The following is a 24,690-nucleotide window of genomic DNA, read 5'->3' on the forward strand; positions in this document are numbered from 1 at the left end:
TCGCTCTGACCTTAACCAATGATCGCCTGCCCGCCCACGTGGCCTGCAGCCAGGCTGATCTCTGCCCGGCCAGGGGCTGCTGCTAGCTGGCGCCTTTCTCACTGCTGCGACCTCCCCCCTTGCAACCTCCCCAGCGTGTCCTCCCGGCCCGCTGGGCAGGGCCAACCGCGCTATGTGACAGGCCGGGCCCGGCTCGCCGGCTCCCCCAGCCCCTGCGAGGAGAACAAGCACCTGTTCCCTCAGCCGGGAGCGGGACTCCCGGCGGGCGACTGCGCTGCAGGCTGGGCTGAGAGCCGCGGGCAGGTGCCGACCTCGGGCTCCTCTTCCCTCCCTCCCTCCCTCCCTTGGAGGGATTGCAAGAAGCCGACCGCGGGGAGGGTCGGCGGCTGGAGCCAGGCGCCCGGCCGGCCCGGGCGAGCGGAGGAGGCTGGCCGCCGGCGGGAGCAGCAGAAGAAGAGCCCCCGGCGGGAGGGAGGATGGCGGAGGGCAGCAGCAGCAGCCAGGCGGACTGGATGGGCTCCCTCGCCCCCGCCCTCAGCGCCTTCCCGCTGGCCCATCTGGCCATACCAGGTAAGGCGTCTTCCTCGCCGGCGCGCAGGGAGATAAGGGCGAGGAGGGGAGCCCGCTCCGGGCCGTGCTAAGGCGAGCGCAGTGGCCCGCGTTTTTGCAGCCTGCGCCGCCCCCTCCCTTCTCCCGTCTGTAGCGTGGCCCGTCTCGCGCAGCCCCCGCTCGCCAGCCCGCCGCCACGCGCGCCAAGCCTGGGGGGGGGGGGGGGGAGAGTGTCTGGGGAATGCCGGAGCCTCAGGCGCGCTCGGTGCTACTGGGCCGGGGGTGACCGATCCCCCCCGCCCCGCGTGCGAACGGCTCGCGCCGAGCCCAGGCGGGGTGGCTCGGGCTGTGCCCCAGCGCTGTTGTGCTCGCCCAAGGCTGGGCTGGAAAGTGCTCCGCGCCAGCTGTTGCTGCTGGGTGGTTTCCTCCCTGGACAAGTCTCGGCGCCTGAACTGGTGGGTCGAAGAGAAGGGCCGGGGGAAGGCACCTGCGGACTCAGGGCGGGCTGCATCGGTTTGCATAGCGCAGGGGCTGAGAGCCATGGAGCCAAACTGTAAATCCTGTTTATCATGGAAACCATTGCAAGCTGGGGGGGAGAGAGGCGGGAGCTCCCCCGTACCCCTAGTTGCAGCACCTCTGCGGGGGGGGGATATTCACCCCAGGGCACAGACGCTGTGCAGAGTCTGCGAGAGTTGCTGCTTTTATTACCCAGCTGTGGGAGATGGGGCGTCTGCCCAAATCACCTTCTGTAGGCTGGGGTTGGGGATTGTTTCCACTTGGTTGGTTTTTTATTTTGTTTGGGTATGGTTGTTTAAAACTCACTGCCTTGTCTGTGGTTAGCTAGGGTAACATTTCCAGGGGTATTGTAGGGGGTGGGTCAGCTGATCACCAACTGAGGTCAAGAAACCTTCTCTCCTACCAGGCACTCCATGGTGTATTATTGCACAAGTGCCTTAATTATTGAGGAGGAGAGTGACCTTGCCTCAGAAGCATCCCAGGCTCGCTATTGGTGGGCCAGGATGCCAGACTAGATGAATCATTGTCTGCTCTGGAAATGCCTGTGTCTGAACACCTTCTGGAATTGAGGAACCCGTCATCTATGAGATCAACAGACTGACATTTGGTTTGGGATCTCATTCTCACCTATAAGTAGTTATACAGGAATGAAGCAGTCTAGCTCTTCAGTCTTTCAACTGAAGCTATACAGAAATGATTGAAATCGCTGTTCCATCAAGTCCAATCCCTATTGCCGACAGTGGCCGATATCAGTGCACCCGCTTCAAAGGAGTATCATACAGTAATATGCCTCACGGAATATTTACTCTAAGTCCCTCAATAGTTAGAAGTTGGTTTATGCCCTGACACATGAGTTTGTATCTCTTGAAAAATTGTGGTGTTCTGGTATTTATTATAGCAATTCTGGATATTCTTGTTATCCATGTAAATATCAAATCCTTTTGAATCCTGCTAAGTTTTTTATTTGCTACTTACACATTTTGCAAATAGGTATTTTATTTCATCATTTTATTTCATCAGTTATTACTGTACCAACTTACCATGGACAGCTTAAGCTGTCCATGGATCAGGCTTATCATAAGTGAGCCAAACTGGTGATACAGTATGGCTCACAGGGGGGAATTGAAGTAAATAATTGTCTGCTTGACCGCAGTTACTCCATTTTAGTTCTTTTTAGTGTTCTGCTCTCTATTAAAATCGCCCGCCCCCTCCTCTTTTGTTTTTACAGTGCTTATCTTGTACCAAAGTCAAAAAAAGAGTTCCTAAAAAAAGCAAACAGATAGCCCCAACTAGTTCCAACTAATTATACAGCCTTAAAAAAAAGACCAAGCAACCCTGATAAATAAGCTACAATCTTCTGTTAACATGTTTTCTGTTATGCATACCTTTAGAAGAAGTAGGCCAATAGCAATAGTAATAATTTAAATGTACCTATAAGCAATAAAAATTTATGCATATGTAATTTCTTTGTCTATGTTTATATAAGTATGCAAAAGAGCATGCCTTCGGGGTCTCACACTGTCCACTTGCTGGGAAGTGTCTGACCTCTGCAAAAATAAAGTTTGAAAACTGCCCAACTACCTGCTTAGATCTCTTTTCAGTGCAGAGTAAACGAACCTCAGTTAAAATCTTTTTCCAACAACCCTGAGAAATTCTGCTGTTAACCTTTTGCCATGGTGAAAATTGATAATTTATTCCTACGCTTGGTTTTCTGCCTCTTAGCCAGTTTCTGATCCATGACAGTTTGCCTCTCATTGTTATTGTGGGACAGGGATAGTGTCTTCCTTTGTTTCTTGTATTATGCCAAGTATCTAGTTGGTGCTTAACAGATAATATCAAATGGGGCAGTATGAACAGGAGTACTACATACAAATTTAACACACCACTTTCTCATAACTGTGTGCTTGAGATGATGTATTTAAAATGGACCTTTATTGAGAGGTTTTGGTGAACATGAATAGAAGCTGAGACACCATACACCTTGATTACTATCAGAAAGTACATCTTGAGCTGTGTTGATCTAGTTATTAATGAGTAGTACTGGTTGGGATTTGCGAAGGAGCCTAGGGAGTTGCGCATAGAGCTCTGCAGCAGGACTGGGATCCCGTGGGTCCCACAGGACTGGCTGCCATAATAGCGGGAGTGGGTAAAATATACTTTGTGTGGGTGGGATTCAGTGAGCAAAAATATCAGACTGCAGTAATTTGCAGCAAAACATTAAATCTCTCATCAGTTTTTCATAATAGAATTTCAGCAATGTAAAGCAAGGGTTTTTTTTTTTGTTTGTTTGTTTTTACATAAAGGTTTTAATATTTAAATTTAAGTGAGAGAGATAAAGAGATTTGATGTCTACAACAGAAGTTAAAGAATTTTTACATGGTTTAAGCAAGATTTGTTATATTCTTTTACTGGTAAAAATTGTGTCTGAATTCTGTGTGTGTGTGTGTGTGTGTGTTCTTTTTATTTCTTATATATAAAAATTATATTTTAATAATAAATATATATATTATATATATTTTAACTGACTCTTTTTGTTTAGTAGCATGGGGGAATCTGTCTCTTGGGTGCGATTTGCAGAATCTAAGGTTTTTGCAGGTGGGAGTGGGATAATAATGTAAGAAACAATGCAGGAGTGGGAGGGAGTGGGTATTGTGGGGAGGGACAGGAGTGGAATTAAAAAAATAGTCCAGCACAGGGCTCTAGTTGGGTGCTCAGATCCTGTGGAAATTCAGTGAGATTTGACAGGGAGCTAACTCCCTTAAACTGCTTCAGAAATCTCAGCCTTAGTACCTTTCTCGTTTTGTGAAGAGTTCATGAGCCAGTTATGACTTTCTTCAGTTTATCAGTCATTCCTAAATACTGGCCAGACACTTGGTCCAAATAATATTAGGCTTACGTGTGAGTTCATACGACATTTGCTTCCACTGTTCATATTGTACGCTTGGCTGCCTATGTCACAAGTTAGTATTTCTGTTCCTGAGTGACATGAAAGCTTTTAAAACAGGAGAACAACTAATAATTTATTTTTGTGAAGTTTTTTTTCAAATTAATTAATCATTCATGCTAAAAAACATGAAACTTGGAATTCAAAAACATTTTCAGTGATGTTTGGTGGCTGTGTAAATACCTATGAATGACAAGTAATATAACCCCATCTTGTCACAACAAACTAGTGCTTAGACTTATGTAAACAACAGTGCATCTGTCATCTTCCTTTAGCCTTTGACCAGCTCTAGTCCAAGTGAGAGAAGTAGCTGGCTTCTGATTGTAGAATAAATGAATAAAACTTGATAAAGAAACCACAGCAAACAACACATTCAGGAATTAAACCTTTCTGGTACTGGCAAAGTCTAAAATGGAGTCCAAGTATTTAATCAAGGTTTTGTAAAGGTGAATTCTAGTTTCTCATGTTGCTAAGTAGGGCTGAAAGCATGCTGGGGTGATACATAATTATTAATGCTTATGCCGTGCTTAGCCCTGGGCAATACCGATGAGTAATGTAAAAACGATTCCTACTGCATATATTAAATAGTCCATTCAAAAGGAATGCTTTATAGTAGAGATTAATTATGTTGTTCTGTAGAGCAAAGGTCTTACAATGTAATTGTAAGTCAGTTCAATATTTTATATTCAGCAGACTTAAGTATAAAGGTTGCCATTAAAATATTGTCTCTTATGTCTATTTTACAATCCCATAGTCACATTGTACTTAATAATCCAGCTCTTATATAGCACTTTTCATCTGTAGATGCCACAGCGCTTTACAAAGCAGATCAGTGTCATCATCCCCATTTTACAGAGGGAGAAACTGAGGTTCAAGGAAGGGAAGTGACTTGTCCAAGGTTGGGGCAGGCCAATGGCAGAGCTAGGAATTGAGTCCAAGTCTCCGAAGTCACAAGTCTATTGCTCTATCCGCCATGCTGCACTGAGTATGGAGGACCTTGCAGCAATATTTATTACCTGCAAACATCAGATGTGAAGACTTTAGTGGTAACTGCTTGTAAGGAGCGGAAGAATATTGTAACACGAGGTCAGCTTAGTATGGCAAGAGCTAGGCCCTAGAAGTGGCAGTAGGCTTATGAGCAAAAGTTAGGCCTCTCAAGAGCCAGACTTGTAAGGGATAAGAGGAACTGTCTTCGGGTCTGGAAATATCCTTGAGATGAATATAGAAGCCAGCTGACCATAGGGTCAGCAGAAAATTAACAGCTTTAGCAGTAAAATCAGCAACTCTAGTAATAAGCAACTAATGGCACCTTATTGTGGATTGGCCCCTAGCTAACTGCCAATAGAATAACAGGAAACAAGTGTTAAGGCCCAGTCCCCAAGGGGATTGAAATGTAGCCAATAAGCTTATGCTGGGATTGGTATTTTAGGACCCCCCAGGTCCGCCCTGCCCTGAGGCTCTCTGTGGATCCATCGAGGTACTAGCGGATGCCCCAGGTGGTTCGGTTCCCTGGTTGCAACTCGCTTCTTAGGGTGGAGAATGGGCCCTCCCTACCCTCGTGCTGGTAAGCGCCTGTCTGCCTGCATTGTACTCCTAACAGCTTAGCAGCAGCCTAAAATCTGTAACTTAAGTGCTGCGTGAATAAACTGCTGTATGGGCACTTCCTGGTCCGTCTCTTCCTCACCATTGAGATCTAAAAATACGAACCGCTCCGTCCTCACGGAGCACACTGCTATAGGTTTTTCCTTATGATATTTCATTTTTGGACCTTGCTCAGTCGCAGCACTGCCAGGTTCCCTACAATAGTCTCCTAAAGCCATCGTAACCTCTCAGACATGTATATTGTGGCAGATTCATTGAAGTGCTAGACATTTTCCTGGGAAGTCCTTGGCATGTGCCCCAGGAGATGCAAACCCATGAAGTCCCAAGTCACTGGGACATGAGGCACCCTAACTGCAGCTCCCACGAAGCACCACAGCAGCTTAGCTAGATGCAATTCACTGTTGAACTGATCCAAAACAAAACATTTTTGATTCATGACTGTCAGAATGTGTCATCTTACCAGAAACCTCCAAACAAAATATTTCAGCACTTCCAAATCTAATTCTCTGGACTTTTCCATTCCAGAAATCTTTTTGCCTAAATTTTCACCCCAATGTGTGATGAAAAGTAACTTAGAAATTTCTCAGGGGACAGAAATTCTAATTTTCAACCAGCTTTAGCATTGGTAATAAGCGATAAGACTAACAACAATGAAGATGCTGCTTAGCTGTGTTTGGCACATGTGCCTGCCAAAAATTGCAGGCAGGATGTGCACCTGTTGTGCTGCTCAGTGTATCTGGTATGTCGTAACTGTCTATTAATTTCAGTCAAGTGTTGTGAATGGATGTTGGCAACATGGTAGCTGTAGTAGAGGAACCAAAAAAGTTAATGATGGTAAGCTTGGAAATGTCAATATGCTGTACAGTTCCTGGACTTTGTCTGTCTTGCAACATGCACATTGTGGATTTGGTGATGATAAAAGCTGACAGACACAATTACTTCAAGTAGCCTGTGAAGGAGCATAAAGGGAAGGGAAGAGTAGAAAATGTTAATGGACAGCAGTGCTCAACAAATGGAAATTGCAACAAACAACCAACCATCCTACCACACTTTTGTGTGAAATAGAGTTTTGGTGTCATCATTGATAAAGCAGCCTTTAAAGTACCCAAGGGAAGTCACCAGTAGCAGGTAGGAAAGCAATCACCTCATGAATCAACATTACAGCAGTTGATAGCACCTCAGGACCATGATGTGGAATAAAGGAACTGGGGGAGTGAGGCTTTATTAATCTAAATGAGAAATGCACATTTCTGCTCCATGTGGTGCTGATGAGGAATAGCTGCCTTTGGGAGTATAAGGGGGCTACCATGTCCCACACACAGACAGGAAAAAGAACTCTCCTTTTGGCTGGAAAAATCAGTTGCCCATTCCTCTTTGGAGAGATGAGGACAAGGGTCTTGGACTACCTACGGATTTGGCACAGTTGAGCTCTTGTTTTGTGTGTTCAAAATAACATTGCTTTTTTCACAGAATCATGACATTTATTGACCAAAGAGGCACCGTTGCTCAGGATTTTTCTAATCAGACAGGCCAGAATGCTGGAAAATGCCTATGGGAATTAATCCTGCATAGGCTTGGGACGGGCTGGATAACTGATAGTTCTAAGCACCTTCCACATATATTAGAAGTAAAATCATTCAATTAAAAAACAAATCAGTTTCGAACAACATCAGCAGTGGCAACAAAACAAACAACCAATACCCTGGAAAGAAATTGAGCCAAACAGTAAAGGCCAGGACTCTTCATGAAGCACGTGCTACCAATAACCCTTTGATTTTAAATCAAGGGGATACCTAATTTGAGGGCATTTGCTCCTTTCACCCCCCACCCCAAACACCCCAGATTTTGGGACTGTTTGTATTCAGGGTTTTAGAGAGGGAAGATTTGAAATTTCTACAAGAACAAGGGGATGTTTAATTAAACTGAAAGCTGGCAAATTCAAAGTGTATGAAAAGCAATATTTTTACACACAACGCACAGTTAGACATTGGAGCTCAATTCTGAGATACTTGACAGTATTCAAAAAAGGATTAGACATTTATACAGAACACACAATATCCGGAGTTTTAGCAATAAATATTATTTTTAAAATAAAGGTTTATAGTGTATAAACCCTGTTACTTCAGGACATAAGCCAACCTCTAGCTATTGAATGGGTTAGGAAGAAACATTCCCTGGGCACAGGTTATTGCATGGTTCTGCCTCTGAAGCAGCTGGTAATGGCCACTGCTGGAGATAGAACAGTGGTTTGATTCAGTATGGCAATTCCTATATTGATTTAACCTGCAATCAAGGTAGAACGAGCCTTTGAGAAATTTAAGTCCAGATGTGGATTTTGACCTATGTGGCCCAGCTTGACTGTGTTCATCTCTGGAGTTTCATTTTAGGCTCTTCTCTTGCTTTTACTAAATACAGAGTAGATCTGAAAGCCTGAAGACCACAAGCATAAAGAAAAAATGCAGACCAACCTAATATCACCCAGATAGAGTATGAGATTCCCCATTATGGTTCATTCCAAGGAAGATACCACCATACCTTCTTTTAGAGATGTAAAAAAAAATTCAACCAAAGATTAACTAACTCACCATTTTAATGTATTTTGTGTTACACTTGAATGCTCATTTTGTTGAAAAATTGTCATTAATTTCATTAAACTAATTCCCTTCAAACTAAGCCAATTTTAATAAAAATATGTCTAGTTACATGAAGGTGAGTTCAAAAAGAGCATTTCTGAAGGTTTTTTTAATGTGAGCACAAAATATACAAGAGTATTGTATTGCTCAAAACAAAATGACAAATGTTTCAATGCAAAAAATATATTAAATAAAATATTAGTTTTATACACTTCTTTCCCCTTCTATCATCTAACAAAAGTAATCTAACCTTTGTCTTTGTTGGTATTCTTACTTTCTCCATTACAAACGTGAGAAGTGGTATCTCTGACAAAGCTTTGCTTGTGCTACATTAGTATTCACTGAGCTACCATTCGAGCTCAGTAAATAAACCTTTTAAAACAATAAGCTGACAGTGTCTAACAATTGATGATTTGTTTGTTTTACAAAATTCAGAGCAACAGGGAATGTGATTTGTGGTGGTTTCACTTCCAATGAATTGTCTTTCTAAACAGTTTCTCCAAGATCACAGCTCAGATCTGACATCTTGGCTGCAGCCTGGGATCTCTATTGGTATCTGTGGACTGGTCCATCTGTCTCTGCTGGATATAGCACTGCTTCCCCGTTTCATCAGATTGACACAATTCTTTTCATTAGGACAGGCTGAACTTTCTGTTTGTTCCCTGATGTGCACTACTTACTCAGATCATGATAAGCTGCTGTCCTTATTGTTTAAGGAGTCAGCAAAGCAAGCTGGCAGATGCTCACTTGCAATATTATTGAGCAGTTGGTTAGTCCAGCCTTCCACACATTGGATCATGATAATTAGCAAAAGAGTTGACTGTTTTGTTCATTAGATTAGGGGGATTTATTTAGTTTAGATGATACCTTAGACTAGAGAATGGGGCACTGAGGCATTAACTTTGACCTAGCTAATATGTTTTGGCTCAGAAAAGTGACATTCACAGCAGGTAAATTTGGTTTCATAGAAATTACAAATGTAAAAGACCTATTTTGCCTTAGTCCCAGTCCCACTGTGATTGTTAACTACAGTATCTTTTTCTATTGTGTTGGTAGAATTTTAGCCTAAAAATTACATTCCTGATCATCATTTGCCTGCTTTTTGAGTCAAAGTATGGCTTCTCTGGCAGGGATGATGTAAGGGAGCACTCAGCTCTTCAGTGCCTCTGAACAGCGGGGCCAATACCACAGTCCTTCTCTCGGCCCTGGTGCCCCCTGCAGGCTGCAAGCTGACCTTGGTGGGTCTTCAGTGGCTTGGCCCTCTGGCCAAGTCACAAAATCTAAGTGAATCCCTTTTGGGCTATTAGAGTGCAATAAATAAACCATCTATTTTGCCTCACTAGGGTCTTCAGCGCCTTTGTTCGAAGGCTCCCAAATAAGCTCTGTCCCCTTTTTGGGATTTTTGCCACTTTACCTGTGGCGGGGGAGAACTCAGACCTGTCTGCTCCCTGGGTTCCAACCCAGGGACCTTGCACACAGCAGCCACCTCAAGCCTTCACTTCTATTTCCCTGGGCTTCTTCTTCCCAGACCCTTCTAGCTCCAGCCCTAGCTGAGGGCTGATGTCCTCAGGTCCTCTCTCTGAAATCACAGCTGTGTAAGTTCAACTAGCCATTAACTCCGTCTAACAGTTGGTCTCCTTAGGCCAGAGAGGAGCCCCCTTCTTCAAGCCTCTGGTCCCAGCCAACCACTGCCCAACTAAGGCCTGGCAGCTCCTTTTATCTGGGCCAGAAGGGCCCTGATTGGCCCCTCTAGCCTTGCGAGGACCAGGTCTCTCTAGCTTTCAAAATGGCTTCTCCTGAGAGTCCTCTCTAGGCAAACTTGAAGAACACACCTTTGCTGCTCTTTTCCTCTCAGCTCACCGCTTCTTCCATCAGGGTGTATTAGGATCACGGGGGTCCTAGAAAGGAGCCACAAAGGCCGAATACACCCTGTCAGATGCACTGGGGCATTAGAAGGAAATCAAGCTCTTTCTCAAATAAGTGTATGGAGTGGTCATAATTGTGCTGCAGACTTGAGGAGCAGAAAGAGGACTGGCTAGACGGGCTTTACTTGGAAAGCATTGGCTACATGGAATTCACAGAAGTAGTAACTTCTCGTTATGACCTTTTCATATCTGGGGAAAGATGTAACATCTGTAACACCATGTCTTCGGAGGTGTATTGTATCTTCTGCTTGGTGTGGCTCCTCCACTCAGAGGAAATATTAAGTTTTGTAATTTTGACATGCTTCTAGTGCTACTGTGTGCTTTTCTTCTTCACAATGTCAAAATGACTCATTAGTAAATTGAACTATATGTGGTGCTGCAGAGTGTGAGGCAGGCATTATGTTTAGAGATGAGAAGGCAGCGATTCCGTTACTGTATTTAAAGATGTACAATGGCCCTTCCTACAGACGTGGTTTTAAATCAATAGCTGGTGGATGGGCTGGAGGTACGCAAGGCTTTGATGTGCCTCAGCCACATATTTAGTGTTTGGTATGTGTAAGACCTTGGGTTTCATTATGACTCCCCTGTCCCTTGAAGTGAAGAAGCATAAGGGTTTTGTTTTTCCCCTGTGGTAGGAGGAGAAAAGTCTTTGTATGTCCTGTCTCAGTCCTCTCCAGCTTGTACATACCTTCAGGGGTAGCCTGGATCTAGCTCCACTGGTTCTAAGCATGTGAAACAACCATAACATGGTTCAATGCTAATTATAGTGGCAGACTGGGTGGTTCCGAAGACTGATACTAAGGGCTTGTTCACACTTACCCAGAAATTTGGCGGCAGTCGATGGGAGTTACGCAAACCACGAGAGTAGTTTGCATAACTCCCGTCGACTGCTTCTGCACGCTGTTCACATTGCTACACTAGTTGAGGGGGTGGACTTATTCAGTCAACTCCCTCATCGATTGAGCGGGTCTCACTGTCGATCATGAAAGATCGATCTGGCGGCGGCGAATGTAAACATAGCCTAAGATTTATGCAGCACCTGGGAAACTGGTAAAGAGTGCTATACAAAGGGCTGAGAGAGAGAGAGATCCTAACAAGCAATACTTTTAGTCAAACTTGACTGCTGCAGGTAGCTTCCAAATTTCATTTTAGTTGTATTGTGGGAGGCCAGCTTACAGTTAGTAGGCAAGTATTAGCGCCTAACACACTCCAATCTCATTTCCTGATTAGGAACTATAGGCAGGGGTGGAATCTTTAGACAGATGCCACTAAGTAAATAATTACGCACACAAAAATGCATTAAAAGAACATCACTAATGTTGCAAAGTCAAGCGCTCAAAAAAGTAGGAAATAGCCGAATTAAGGTTGCTTATGCAATTTTATTTTGCCACCACCCCTTCCCCCATGTGTATGTATGCTTTATGCTGCAGTCTATGATAGAAGCCCATCTGTCCACCCCCACCAGTTTCCAGTCTCCCTTGCTCTCCAGGCTCCCATTCCCAGTCTCTTTGCCCAGCCAGTCAGTCAGTTTCGCTCTCCCAATCTCCAGTTCCAGTTTCACCAGACTGCTTGTCCCAGTCTACTCTCACACACACCCCTGCTGTGCCCTCTCTGCATTCTAATCAGATGACTTCTCCATGCTGCATGGATGCCAGCAGGGGAATCACTGAGAATATAAGAGAGAGGCCCCTTCTGTTAAGTCCAGTGTCTGGGCCTAGTTTAGAGCAGGCATTACATGAACAGTCTGACTCTATGCCTGTACTAGTCTTGGATTGGAGGTAGCATGCTCAATTGCTCTGTGGGGATAGCACATGCTCAGTCCACCCACACACAGGAGTTGTGAGCTGATGGAGCTTGTTTAGTGAGAGATTTTAGCAGCTACAATCTGTCTCTAACGAGCCTGTGCAAACTCTGATTTTTTTCAACGTCTTATAAGTTGGCCCAGTTTGGACACGTTTTCACAGGGACGGCAAAAGGCACATTCCCATCAAAAAGGCCACCTGCTGCCACATTTCAAGTCCTTGCTCCAAAGCATGGGGGCACGCAAAGAAACAGTTGCTGGAATCTTTTAACACGGGCAAAACTATGTATATTTCCCTAGCTTCAGAAATGGCTGAACAATTTTGGCTGAAATGTTCCAAAAAATGTTCAACCTGATGCAGATACTCCAGCCCAAATAATTAAACTGTGGCAATGTTATAAAGGGTCCTACACTGGGGGAAGTGTCAAGCAACCTTAATAAGCAGTAATACCTGTCCCACCTATAATAAAGTCAGCATCAGTTACACATCATGTGAAGGGGTGTGTCCTAATGAAGTGCACTTTGGTTTATTGAATTCACAAGAAGCTGCTACGGGCAAATAATTCCAAATTCTGAATGCATGAAATCATGAAAAAGAGGTCATAGTTGCATGTGCTGCTCACAGAATGAGCTGTGTATGACATACCTTAAATGGGAGCAACTGTATACAACTATTTCAGCACCGCCCAAGGGTGGGTGTAGCTAGGATTATTTTTATGCCTGTGTAATTGCTGACTGAAAGTTGCCTGGGTCGCTTGCATTTTAATAGGCTAAGTTAAATGAAAGTGATAGTTAAGAGGAAGCCACGTTAAATTCTTAGGTCAAGAACTTAGAGACAGGCGATTTGGGTTCTGTCTCTGTCTATATGACCTGGGGCAAGTCACTTTCTTTGTGTCAGTTTCCCCATATTCATTTATGAGACTCTTTTTCCCCCGTGAAAATTTGGCCCCCAGAAAGTAGTAGATGGCCTTCACACTGTGGCCCCATGCAAGGAGGGAGCAACATGAAACTGCAGTTGGGTCTCCATAGGAATCCTGATGGAATAGGCTGCTGAGTGAGGGGAACGTGTCATCGAATCAGTACATAGACAGCTGCACTAGCCATCTGTTTGGTTAAAGATTGAACGTGTGTGACAGGTGAAGCGTACGAGATTGGAAAAAAAAGCTCCAAAATAGAGGAGATAAGGCTAATTTGTTTAATCCCCATTCCTTGGCTTCCTGCCCAAAACAGTGGACCTTCACCAACCAATGATGCATCATCCACTAGAGGAAAATAATCTCACAGCAGTGATGAAAACCTGATATGAAATGCTGGATACCAGCTTCTGATTAATAGGTATTAAAAAGAGCCTTTTCTGGTAGGAGGTTATCCCATAACTGCTTACTGTTGAGTTTCTTGCACCTTTCTCTATAAGCAGAGGATACTTGGAGACAGGTTATGAACTAGCTGGACCATTAGTCTGACCAGCATGACAATTCCTGTTTTGATGAGAACATTTCCAACTGAGTCTAAAGTAGTGTGTTGCACTACATAGATTACACGAGTCATTGAAAAATAGGGTAGAAAAACTAAGACACAAAAATGCATGCTCCTGAGGATGTAGTCAGTGAAAGCAAAGATCTCTGGATAATAACATCATCTCCAACATGTCAATGACGGACAGTGCCTTGGTCTAGTTGGAAGTCTGGGGAAGGAGGACAGCATTGTTGCTAGGAAACACCAAGTGTAAGAAGTCCCCCTACTAGAGATAGGAAAAAGTTCAATGCTTCTGCTTTCTCCCACCTTTCTTTTCAACCCTGCTTTTATTCTTTTTGGAGTGCAGTAGCAAGATGTTATACTAGCGCTTCCTCTCGTTCTCTGCGGAGCATCATAAAAAGAGGAGGCTGTGTTTTCCTGGGCCCTGTGGTATAGTACCTCAGGAAAATAAATTCTGCTTTCCCTACGTCTCTGGAAATAATCATCCTTCCTTGTGTTCAGCATCTCAGGACCCCAAAGAGAGAGTTCTGCAAGGTGAATGGGCATATAGCACCTGAAATGCTATGTCAAACACACTGAACTAATCAGAGTAAGCATTCGTGTTGGTTTCCTTTTAACAGTGTCCAGGCCTTGCAGCACTTAAAGTATTCCTGACCAGGTAAATAAAAAGCTGTATAACAAAAGTATGCAGAGCGTGTAACAAGCAAGCTCTGGAGGGAGTAAGAGCCCTGCACATGCTGCTTAGAAGCATCTAGGGCACAAAGAGCGCTGACTTCAGGAAGTGTAATATATGTAAAGCAGCCACCTAATCCCCTATAGGCCCAGTTACTGCCCACTGTCTCCAAACTGTTTCCAGAGGGTCCATTTAGTAACAAAGTGCTGCATGTGATTGTTCCCTAGCAAATTTTTTAGTATATCTGATGATTTCCAAGGGAGAAGAGTTAATTTTACCACAAATGAATCTTCCTGCTTTCTTTTTCCTTCCAACTTCAGAGCTTACTGCTCATTACTTCCCACCATGGAGGGGGGGGAGGGGGAGATGTTACCATCCAGTGTGGAAATCCTGTAGTTTCCTGGCATTATCATTTCCACCAGTTGGACCAGCCCTACTTTTGTAACTGGGAGCCAGGAAGTTATTTGGTTTCTCTCTCAACTTCCCCTGTGGGTCAATCTGCCCATAGATGAAGTTGTGAGTTAACAGTTACTAATACTTGGCTGAAGTATTTCTAAATCACTGGATGAACACAAGCGAGGGGCCTGGCTTGGCCCTAATATTCCCTAGCAATAACACTGAGCTGCCTCTGAGTTCCATGCAGGCAAAGGCACAGTCTGGAGATCAGGAAAAGGGGAAGATACTAATCATACAGGTACCAAATATCCCATTTTATCCTTTTGCAATGAAAAGAATTAATACACTGAAGAGGCAAGTGGAGTCTTTAAAAACTCTGGTCTAGGCTAACAAGACACAGATTTTCTAAGGAGGATCCAGGGTCAAAATACTCCAGAGATTCAAGTCTTCTGTTTACTCACCAAACAAGTACAACAGTGTAAGTTTTTGCAAACCACTTCCATACTGAACCTCAATCCAGGCTCTAGGTAGCAGAGGGCATTGTAACTTCCATGTCCTCCTCTGCTCAGCTGAAAGAGCCAATTGTGGTGGTTATTTCATGGTGCTGACAGCAATATACTAAGTACTAGACCAGGATCACCAATTCCATTTGGCATACGCCATCCAACAGCTGACAGCCAATAACTGTTCACTGGATTTGATTTGGTATGTAGAAAAGAAAGTTAACATACTGTATTTGTCTGTGACAACTATTTCTTCAACAGCTTTTTTTTGTCCTAATTCAGCAAAATATCCTATGCCTCATACTGAAATGACACATTTCTAGGAAGATTTAAACTATTGGGGTTTGTGTTCCCCTATTTAATTGCAGTATTACAATTAACTAAGGAATGTATTAGAACACTATTAAAAAATGGACATGCTTATCTAGATAGTTCATATGAATCGTATAGTTAATCATCGCTATGACAGTTATTACCTCCCTCCCACTCTTGCCTGGTAACAAGCAAGTCAAATGAGTGCTATTCAGTGTGGATTAGTTAAGATGTTTTAAGACGCTAATCTTTTAATTAGAAAATCTGGATTGTTAGTGACCTGTATCCTGAAGCCTTGGGGTTTTTCAGAGATGCTTCTGTCTCAGTCAGTGTACCTCATGACTGGCACAGAGCAGCGCTGGCCATTGTGAAATAGCAGAATATTGTTCTTTCCTTGACTGCTTCTAGGGTAGCTTTTCCATGATGGCTCCTAGATCTGTTACTTTTGACACCTGATTGGTATATTTCCAGGTGCTTTGGGTTTTGACCTTTGTTTTGTGCTGAATCTGTATTTTCTTGATTATAGATGGCAAATGTATTTTAGGTGGAGAGAAAATCTTGCTCTAAGAAGTTTGGCGTGACTGTTTAATCCTGGAGAGTAATGCTAGAATTCACAGTTGACATTTTAATGCTGTTACTATGCTGGTGCCGTTTGTGGACACAGCCAGCTATACATTGAAACTTTACACATAAAGTTCTTTAACTTTCAACAATCATACCATGTATGTCAACAATAAGAAAAATCTTTCCACTGATCCAGTCTGTTTCCCTGAAAATGCACCACTGTTCCCTTCAGTATTGTCTGGTGTGTTTAAGTCCATTTGGATTCTAAAGTGCAAAGAAAAAGGGTTTCCACCACTTCTTTAGACTAGTCCACAACCTAACATATCTCACTGCTAGGAAAACTAGATTAGTAGGGGATGACCTTAGAAAAGAGTATTTTATATCTATTTCAGAGTATAGACCATATATTTTGTACTTTAAGTTTGTTTTCCATTGGAAGATTTCAAAGCCTTTCACATGCACAATAATCTTCACAACATCCCTGTTAGGGTAAAGTACAGATTAGTTAAATTACGTGCTTGAGGTCACACGAAGTCATTAACAGAATAGGAACCAAAATTCCTGCTTCCAGACACGGTGTTCTAATCATTAGTCAATGTTCCTTCATTCTCACCCTGTGCAGTAACAAGGAAAAGGAATAATTCAAGTCCAGTTCTTGGTAACTCACACAAAACAGTGAAAATAAAAATTAAGTCCAAGACATTATGCCAATTTTTTTTTATGTAAATGAATTCACTTGAGTTACACCACTAATTAATTTGACCCCAGGAGTCTAAGGAGCATGAAAAATGTAAAGAATTGACAAGTTAGAAATAGTTGCAGATGTGAAGTTAAAAAGCTACGTCTTAACCACTGGAACAAAGAAAATAGAAGAGGAACATTCTTGAATAATGAAAGATAATAAAAGCAATTGATTTAACACATAATTAATTTGGGAATTAGCATAGTGGGAGTGAAAAGGGGTTCATGAATCTACTGTTGCACTTGCTAAAATAAAATTACAAGAGCTATCTATCACAGTAACAATCTGGTGTCAGGAAGGAATCTGGCCATAGTGTAGTGTTCTACAGTCGAACGTCTGGGCAGACAAGGGGGTTTTAGAGCTTTCCCTGAAGTATCCAGCCTTTGCTGAGGGAGAGACAGGATACCCGACTAGAGAGACCATTAAGTGATTTCTTCCAGTATTGTATTTCCTAACCTATGCATTCCTATGATTACAGATTGTCTGGTCATCTAAGGGTATTTGTCAGTGAGGCTCAGATGGAAGCTGCAGCACCAAAGCAGTTCTATTGTTATAATCTGAATGCTAACTAATAACATGGTCACACAAAATACCTTTCAAGGAGCGTATTTTCCCTGTACCGCACAGTGGAGAGGGCAATGATTTGAGATTTGGAAGGGTTGGATTCTGTTCTCCACTGTGCCTCGGGTCTGCAGAATGACTTTGGGCAAGTCTGTTGACCTTTTGTGCCTCATTTTTCCCATCTGTAAAATGGGGATGATAATACTTAGCTCCTTAGTAAAGCACTCTGAGGTCTATAGATTGAGGTACAAATATTCTATGAATTAATTTTATTATGTCTATAATAACTTATACTTGAGGATCTTCCATCCACAGTCTCGAAGCATTTACTAAGATGCATTAAATCAAAGACCTAGAAACTTTTAACATTGCAAGATGAAAGAGCTTCTCTTACTATAGGGAAATCTTCTCCAGTTCACTATTTTGGCTATTTGGAGAGTCCAGTTTCTAGAGTATGTATTGAAAAATCATAAGAGTTTTTAATATTTCTTTTATTGATTTTTTAAAATTGTTAACATACTTGCCAGCCCTCAACAGAATTCCCTTGTTAGTAATACATGTGTAGGTATACATGAGTGCTTGGACTGCACTGGATTGGATTGGATTAGATGCACAGTAATCTTCACAACATCCCTGTTAGGGTAAAGTACAGATTAGATAATGAAATGTGCTTTATGAAATGTGAGGCAGCCCCATGTTCCCACCTCCATCTGTCTAATGCCACATGCATGGTGGTGGACTGGAAAACACAAAATTATGATGCCATCACTTATCTCCAGTTCTGGGAAATGCACCTTTGTCTTGCCCTCGCTCCATTTATCCTGTTAAATATTGCAATTTGCGATGGGATGCAGACTTTGTAACTATAAAATATGTGATCAGACTTGTGGGGAGGAACTCATCATCGTTTTTGAATGCAAAACCTGAAGTGTTCACAAGTATTCATAACAATATTTTTGATTTCAGACAAAATTACCATTTCTACTGGTGAAGAAGCTTTTTGCTATTAATGAGAGCATTTCAAACCGGGGGCTGGGATCTAGTTGTGAAATTACCTTCAGTTTTCCCGCAGGCAAAACTCTTATCAGTTTAGCAGATACCTGGCTAATTTGAAATAGCTGTTTTTTGCCTGAGGAGACAACCTTTCACTGTGCACTGGGGAAGCAAAGCGAAATAGCTTTGTTTTCTTGAAACTGCAAAATTATGATTTTCCTCTCTTCTCCCTTATTCCACAATTCTTATGAGGGATGAAAGATTCTCTCTGTTTCTCTCTCTCACACACACACCCCTACCTACCTGTGTGTGGAGTTACACAATGGAGGGGTACCTCTCATGCTGATTACTGTTGGCGTGCTTTGGAATCTTGCAAATTGATGTTTGACTTGTAGACAGCATATGCTTCCACGTGGATTTTAAAACTCTAACAAGGTAATCCAGTTGAGATCATAATCTCATTTACAGCTCTGATGTTGCATGACAGGAAACGTATTAGTCTTCAAGTGAGTGTACGCACACACCCAAGAGATGCTTCTCAAATAGACAGGGCACATGAGGTGTCTTTTTTTAAAAAAAAAACAAATTTAGAATCTTAATTAGATTTTTATAGAGTGCAGAGTCCGCCAAGGAGATTGTGTAGGAGCATTCAGGGAGGTGGCAGGGGAATTGCTGGATTTTCAGGGAGGGGAAGGATGGGAGGCAAGGGGATGTTGACACCTGTAATATGCTTCAACATTATGTAGTCTGGGGAGTCAGTGTACACTCCCTATATTTCAGCAAAGTGGGCAACAGGAACTGAAGGAGCTAGCATTGCAGGGCAGCACCCCCTGAGGTTCAGCCTGGCAGCAGGAGCAAGGTTATTTGAATGCAGTTTGCACCTTCATTTCCTGCTCTAACAGCAGGAATTCCTATTTCCTCCAGGAAAATAGCTAGTAGCTCAGGCCTCAGCAGACAAGCTGCAAGCTCTTTGTTAGGAGAGTAGGAAGAGCCAGGGAATGGAGAGGCAAGAGCCACTAGTTGTTTTCCTGGACGGGACTGCAGAGGAAGGGTTGTGCCTGCAAACAACCGTAATGTATTGGCCAGGCTGGAGCTCCCTGGGATGGGTGTTGGAAATCTAGTGAAACCCGTAGTCTTGGCAAGCAGATTTCTTCTATCCCCAGATCTGCTTAATGCTGCCTCTGACAGGGGACTCCAGGGTTTCCTCTAAATGCTGCGTTCTTGGCCCCAGTTCCCCTCAGAGTTACTGCCCCTATTAAGATAATTCTTCCCACCCTTGGATGTTTCACACTGCCATCAAGTGAGAGCTTCAGGAGCTCCCAGCCTCTCTGCTATTGCATGCCCTGTAAGCAGTTACTACTCTACTCTACAATGGGTTTTTCTTGATTTTTTTATTAGATTCGTTTTTGGTACTTTCTTATTAACTTGTGAGGGGTGGAGCTTTATTTATGAGCATTATTTATGGTTAGGTTTATGATTTCCCTGCCAGATTCTGTCATGCGTCCACAAGGCTGACATCCTGCGTTATTGGCACATTACCTTCTTTTATGAAGAGACTGGGTGGGAAGCTGGATGATGGCTCAAGTAGTCAGGTGACTGATGATGAGAGAGGGAATCTTTGACTTCTCAGTCACCTTCCTGAATTTTTACAAGGTCAATAGTGACCCAAAGTCATTGCCAATAAAAAGGCCTGTTTGAAATGAGTGTGATCTCCGTCCTGTTCCTGGAATAGAGATGTCCACAAGTACAAAACAAAACAATATCATTACAACTGATACTGCTTGGTACCTGGCTGTCAATGTCAGCTGAGCATGGAGACTGTTCAACATTCTGATGCCTGGAAATGATTCATCATGGTAGGGCTGAGACGCATTGGCAGTGCATTGTGAGGATTTTCACCCAGCCACTGCCTGAAGTCTTTGTCCCGTGGATTAACCAAGAGCTTTGGTGTTTTAGGTGGTGTTTCCCCATAGTGGAGTGTAATTTTCAATAACTGTAAGGAGTTATCATATTAACACAAGGAATAAATACAGTATGAAAAAGAGAATCTTGGCTCATTCTAATGCTGTGTGCATCAAGCACGAGACCAGGGTCAAACCTCTGTGTCAGCACAGTGGAAGCACTGTGAAGGCAGGTTGCTTGTTCCTTGGATGGGTGGAGGAGTATGAACATAGGAGAATCCTCTGTCCCATTCTCCTCTTACTATGACTATTTATTAATTATATTGTAGTAGCATCCAGGACTGCATTATGCTAGGAACTGTACAAACACATCTTAAGAGACAGTTGTAACTCTAAAAAAACTCCCAGACGTAAATAAATAAGACAAAGGAAGTGATGTTCCTGTTTCACAGATGGGGAAACTGAGGATTAAAGATGAAGTGGCTTGCTCAAGGTAACACAGGAAGTCTTGTGTCTGAGCCAAGAGTTGACCACAAATCACCTGAATCCCAATCCAGTGTCTTAACTCTAGATCATTTCTCCATCCAGGACACATGAAATATTTTTTTCAATGCTATTACATTAAAATGACTATTTTTTATCTCTAGGATCACATGATTCTTTCAGCTATTGGGTTGATGAGAAATCTCCTGTGGGACCTGACCAAGCCACGGCAATCAAACATTTGGCTAAAATTTCTTTGGTGAAAAAGCTGATGAAGAAATGGTCGGTGACTCAAAACCTGACCTTCAAAGAGCAGCTGGAAGGTGGAATCCGCTACTTTGATCTGCGCGTATCTTCCAAACCAGGAGACGTGGGACAGGAGATCTACTTCATACACGGCTTGTTTGGCATCAAAGTATGGGATGGACTGATGGAGATAAACACCTTCCTCACACAGCACCCCAAAGAAGTCATCTTCTTGGATTTCAACCACTTCTATGCCATGGGAGACCAGCACCACATATACCTGATTAACAAGATCCGGGAAGCATTTGGATCAAAACTTTGCACAATGGAACATGTAGAAAATGTGACCTTGCAATATCTGTGGGAGAAGAGTCAACAGGTGGGGAAAGGACATTTAAAGAGTCTAAGCACAAAATGTTACGATTCAAATGATAAGGAATGTCTGACTAGGGTTCCAAACACTATTATTATTTATTGTATTATTTTATTTTGTATTACAGTAACATCTAGGGGCCAGGGCCCATTATGCAGGCATTGACAAACATGCAACAAAGATAGACTCTTCACTTAAGAGCTGGCATATGCAGTTGATCTTTTGTAATGGGTTGGCTTGTTGTTCGTGAGGACATGTTGTCCTCCAGTAACTTGCCCACCCAAAGAATAAACGCTTTAATTCTACTGACAGCTAATGCATAGTTTCTTATCTCATCTGTGTTTTAGGAGTCTGTTTTCTATCCAGGTTGGTACATGAGTGAGCTTTAATTGCTGACTATGGTCTCTGTTGATAGCAGCTCACTGAGTCACAGTCTTGAAGCAGAAGTGTCCCAGTGCTCCCATTTAATTCTAAAACTATGCTTCGAGGAATTCCTCTGAGCAAGTTCTCTTCAGTCTGTTTCCCAGGATTCTACCTGATGGAGGCAGAGTCCCTTGTCAAATCAGTTAATGAAAGGTGTTCCATTTTCGATATAGCTACCTCTCTATAAATCATGTGCAACAAAAGGACTGGGATGAAACACTCCGTATCCAGATTTGCTAGAGATGGATCCAGAACTGAACTTGAGATCCATTTCCCTTATAAACTTCTAGGATGTTTGGATCCAGAGACAGAGACAAATAGCATGAATCAGGCTTGAAACTCCCTGGTGAGCTGAACTAGAACGCTGAATCCAGACTTAGTATTTTAATTCTGGATCTGAACTTATCGACTCAGACCTTTTCCAAATATTCACAGGACTCTCGTAAACTGCTACTTCATAGGACACCAGGAATAAAACACTTGTATCTCATTTCTAGAAGGAACAATGCAGGTTATCGCAGACAAAGAGATTGGCTTTGGTGTTCTGTCCAATAAATGGCAGCGGTACACCAGAATATGAGCCAGTCAATATATGACTGCAAGTTAATTTGATTTGAGTTGCACAACATTTTAGTTCCGAACTTACCACCATCCTTTTTCCTGAGATAAAAGCAATACTAGCAATGCTGTCTGACAAATGTGAAAAGTGAGATTAGAGAAATGTGTTTTAAGTAAAACGTTTTGGAATGTGTTTTCAGTTTCACCCTGTAAATTCTCCCTTTTTTTCTATTGACCCTTGAAATCCTACGCAGTCCTGAATTTACAACTAATCAAAATGATTTTCTCCTTCTTTATGGCAACACTCCAATGAATTAATTGTATTCTGTGTACTAATTTAAAGACAAGAGGCCGGATTCTCACCAGATTATACACACATACTCAGATTTCAGTGGGAATGCATGGGTATACTTAAGTGCAAAATTTGGTTCCAAAACCATCATGATTAGGTTTAATTTGCATCATTTTCTATCTTTCTCTCCATTACTTAGGTTCTAATTTTCTACCACTACCCTCTGTATCAGGAATATCCCTTCCTGTGGCCAGGGAATAAAATGCCAGCACCTTGGGCAAACACAACGAACGTGCACAAGCTATTACAGTTCTTAGAGACCACTCTTGGGGAGCGGGCTCAACACGGAACTTTTCATGTTTCTCAAGCTATTCTCACACCCAGGGTCAAAACTATAGCACGGCACCTAATCCGTGGCCTAAAAAATACGCTTGTTCACAGGTAAGGATTTGTCTTGGTTCCACAACTCCTTGTTTGAAACTTTTATCTTGAAGTTACAATGAATAAGTAACTAATTACCCAAGCCTTTGCTTGAATTATTAACAACATACTGATAGCTGATCTTTCAGGATACATTGTTACGTATATGTGATGACTGCAAGTATCTCACTCCCTGCAGTTAGGCTAAACTACAAAATATCCCTTTGTGTGTAAATACCCACGAAACAAGTTGTTAGGGTTCGATTTAGAGTATGGATGAGATACCAAATTAGGCTCAATCAGCAAGACAATAAAGCACAATACAGAAAGGAAAGTGTTAATACTTTACCAATCCAATCTGGGAAACAGAGGCTCACAGCAGTCCATCTGCTTCATGGGCTCACTTCTGCTCAATATATACTACATTAATACTATATTAATACTTTGTTTACAACAAAAGGAGAGTACATCCCGTTCCTACCAATTTCTTATCTTGTTTTCAACTTAGTTTTCAGGTCACAAAGATGTGACACAAAGATGGTCATACCAACCATCCTTATCTCTCTGTACCAGCACATGGTGCAATGTAGCAGGCCTTAACAAAACACACATCTTGTCCCTGACAGTTCCTACATGTACCCAAGAACAGACTTCATACACAATTCACCTACTAATACAATTTTCTTTTAGCATAAGTACAAAGGATGCTGGGAAAGTGGTTCATATATAATATATATATATATCGAGCATAAGTGCAAAGCCTTTTAGCCATGATATCAGCTGACAAAATACAAGACTGAATTCATATTCTTTTGTGAGAAGAGCGTAATCTGAGGTGGTGTCTCTAGAGAAAATGGGCCAGGCCTGCTCCTGCAAAGTGTGGAGCACCCTCAACTCTTCGGGACTTGAAGTGAGAAGAAAAAACAGTTTATCTCTTACATGAAAATCAGTTTTCATTTTCTGTGGACTAAATTCTGTTCTCGGTTATATGCATACCTGTCCCAGTGACTTCCATAAGACTTGCGCACTCATAGGATAGGATTTGGCCTTAAATATCTTGTTTCTCCAGCAAAAAAAAAAAAAAGATATGAACAATAAGAGTTTTCTAATTGCGGCTACATGGTTTATCCATAAATAAGACAACTAATAAAGGGCCTGATCCTGAAAATTGAAAAACCCTTTGAAAACCCCCCTGTAACGCATAAAGATTTAAAGGGTAGGTTCAGGGCTCATCATTTCCCAGAAACAGACCCAAATGATTCTGTTGTGTGATATTAACTATGTGTAGCCCCTTTCCAAATTACAGAGAGAATTGTGTTCCTTAGTTGTGGGGCCTGATATCTTACTACTCAGGTCTGTCCCGTACAACGTAACCAAAGCTTGGATGTTTCAGGGCAACATACAGACGGGCAGCCAGTCTTGCACAGTTAGTAACAATGGTGTTATTTTCCTAACATAGCCGCTACTGTGAATCTGATTGTCAAAATGACCATATCACCTACTCAACTGGATATAAAACAATGAAATTGGCAGTACTGGAAACCAGTCAGCATGTGGTCTTTGATATTCTGGAAAACTCATTGAATCTACAGTCCGAAGTTAATGACAGCCAGATTCTAGATCTTTTGGGAAAATCACTGTTTCTTCTAGTGATACTTATGCATTTTCCTAAAATGAACACACACACTACATCATTTAAAATAGGGAAAGAACAATTTAAAAATTACTTAGACAAGTTGGATATCTTCAAGTCGTCAGATCCTGATGAAATACATCCTAGAATGCTCAAGGAGCTGACTCAGAA

The 24,690-nt window shown here is 42.4% G+C and overlaps 1 protein-coding gene across 1 annotated transcript in view; it reads left to right on the forward strand.

The window, feature by feature from the left end:
- The window catches only part of PLCXD2 (phosphatidylinositol specific phospholipase C X domain containing 2), a 29,305-nt gene continuing 4,615 nt past the window's right edge, over window positions 1-24,690 (forward strand). Inside the window, exons 1-3 of the mRNA XM_067546397.1 lie at window positions 1-570; window positions 20,739-21,199; window positions 22,666-22,907. Of these exons, the coding sequence (XP_067402498.1) occupies window positions 477-570; window positions 20,739-21,199; window positions 22,666-22,907 (797 nt within the window). The 5' untranslated portion in view covers window positions 1-476. The remainder of the gene's footprint in view (window positions 571-20,738; window positions 21,200-22,665; window positions 22,908-24,690) is intronic.

This window comes from Emydura macquarii, unplaced genomic scaffold, assembly GCF_026122565.2.
Source record: "Emydura macquarii macquarii isolate MOO-44397 ecotype Brisbane River unplaced genomic scaffold, CSIRO-AGI_Emac_v2 contig_1119, whole genome shotgun sequence".
Classification (NCBI taxonomy): domain Eukaryota; kingdom Metazoa; phylum Chordata; order Testudines; family Chelidae; genus Emydura; species Emydura macquarii.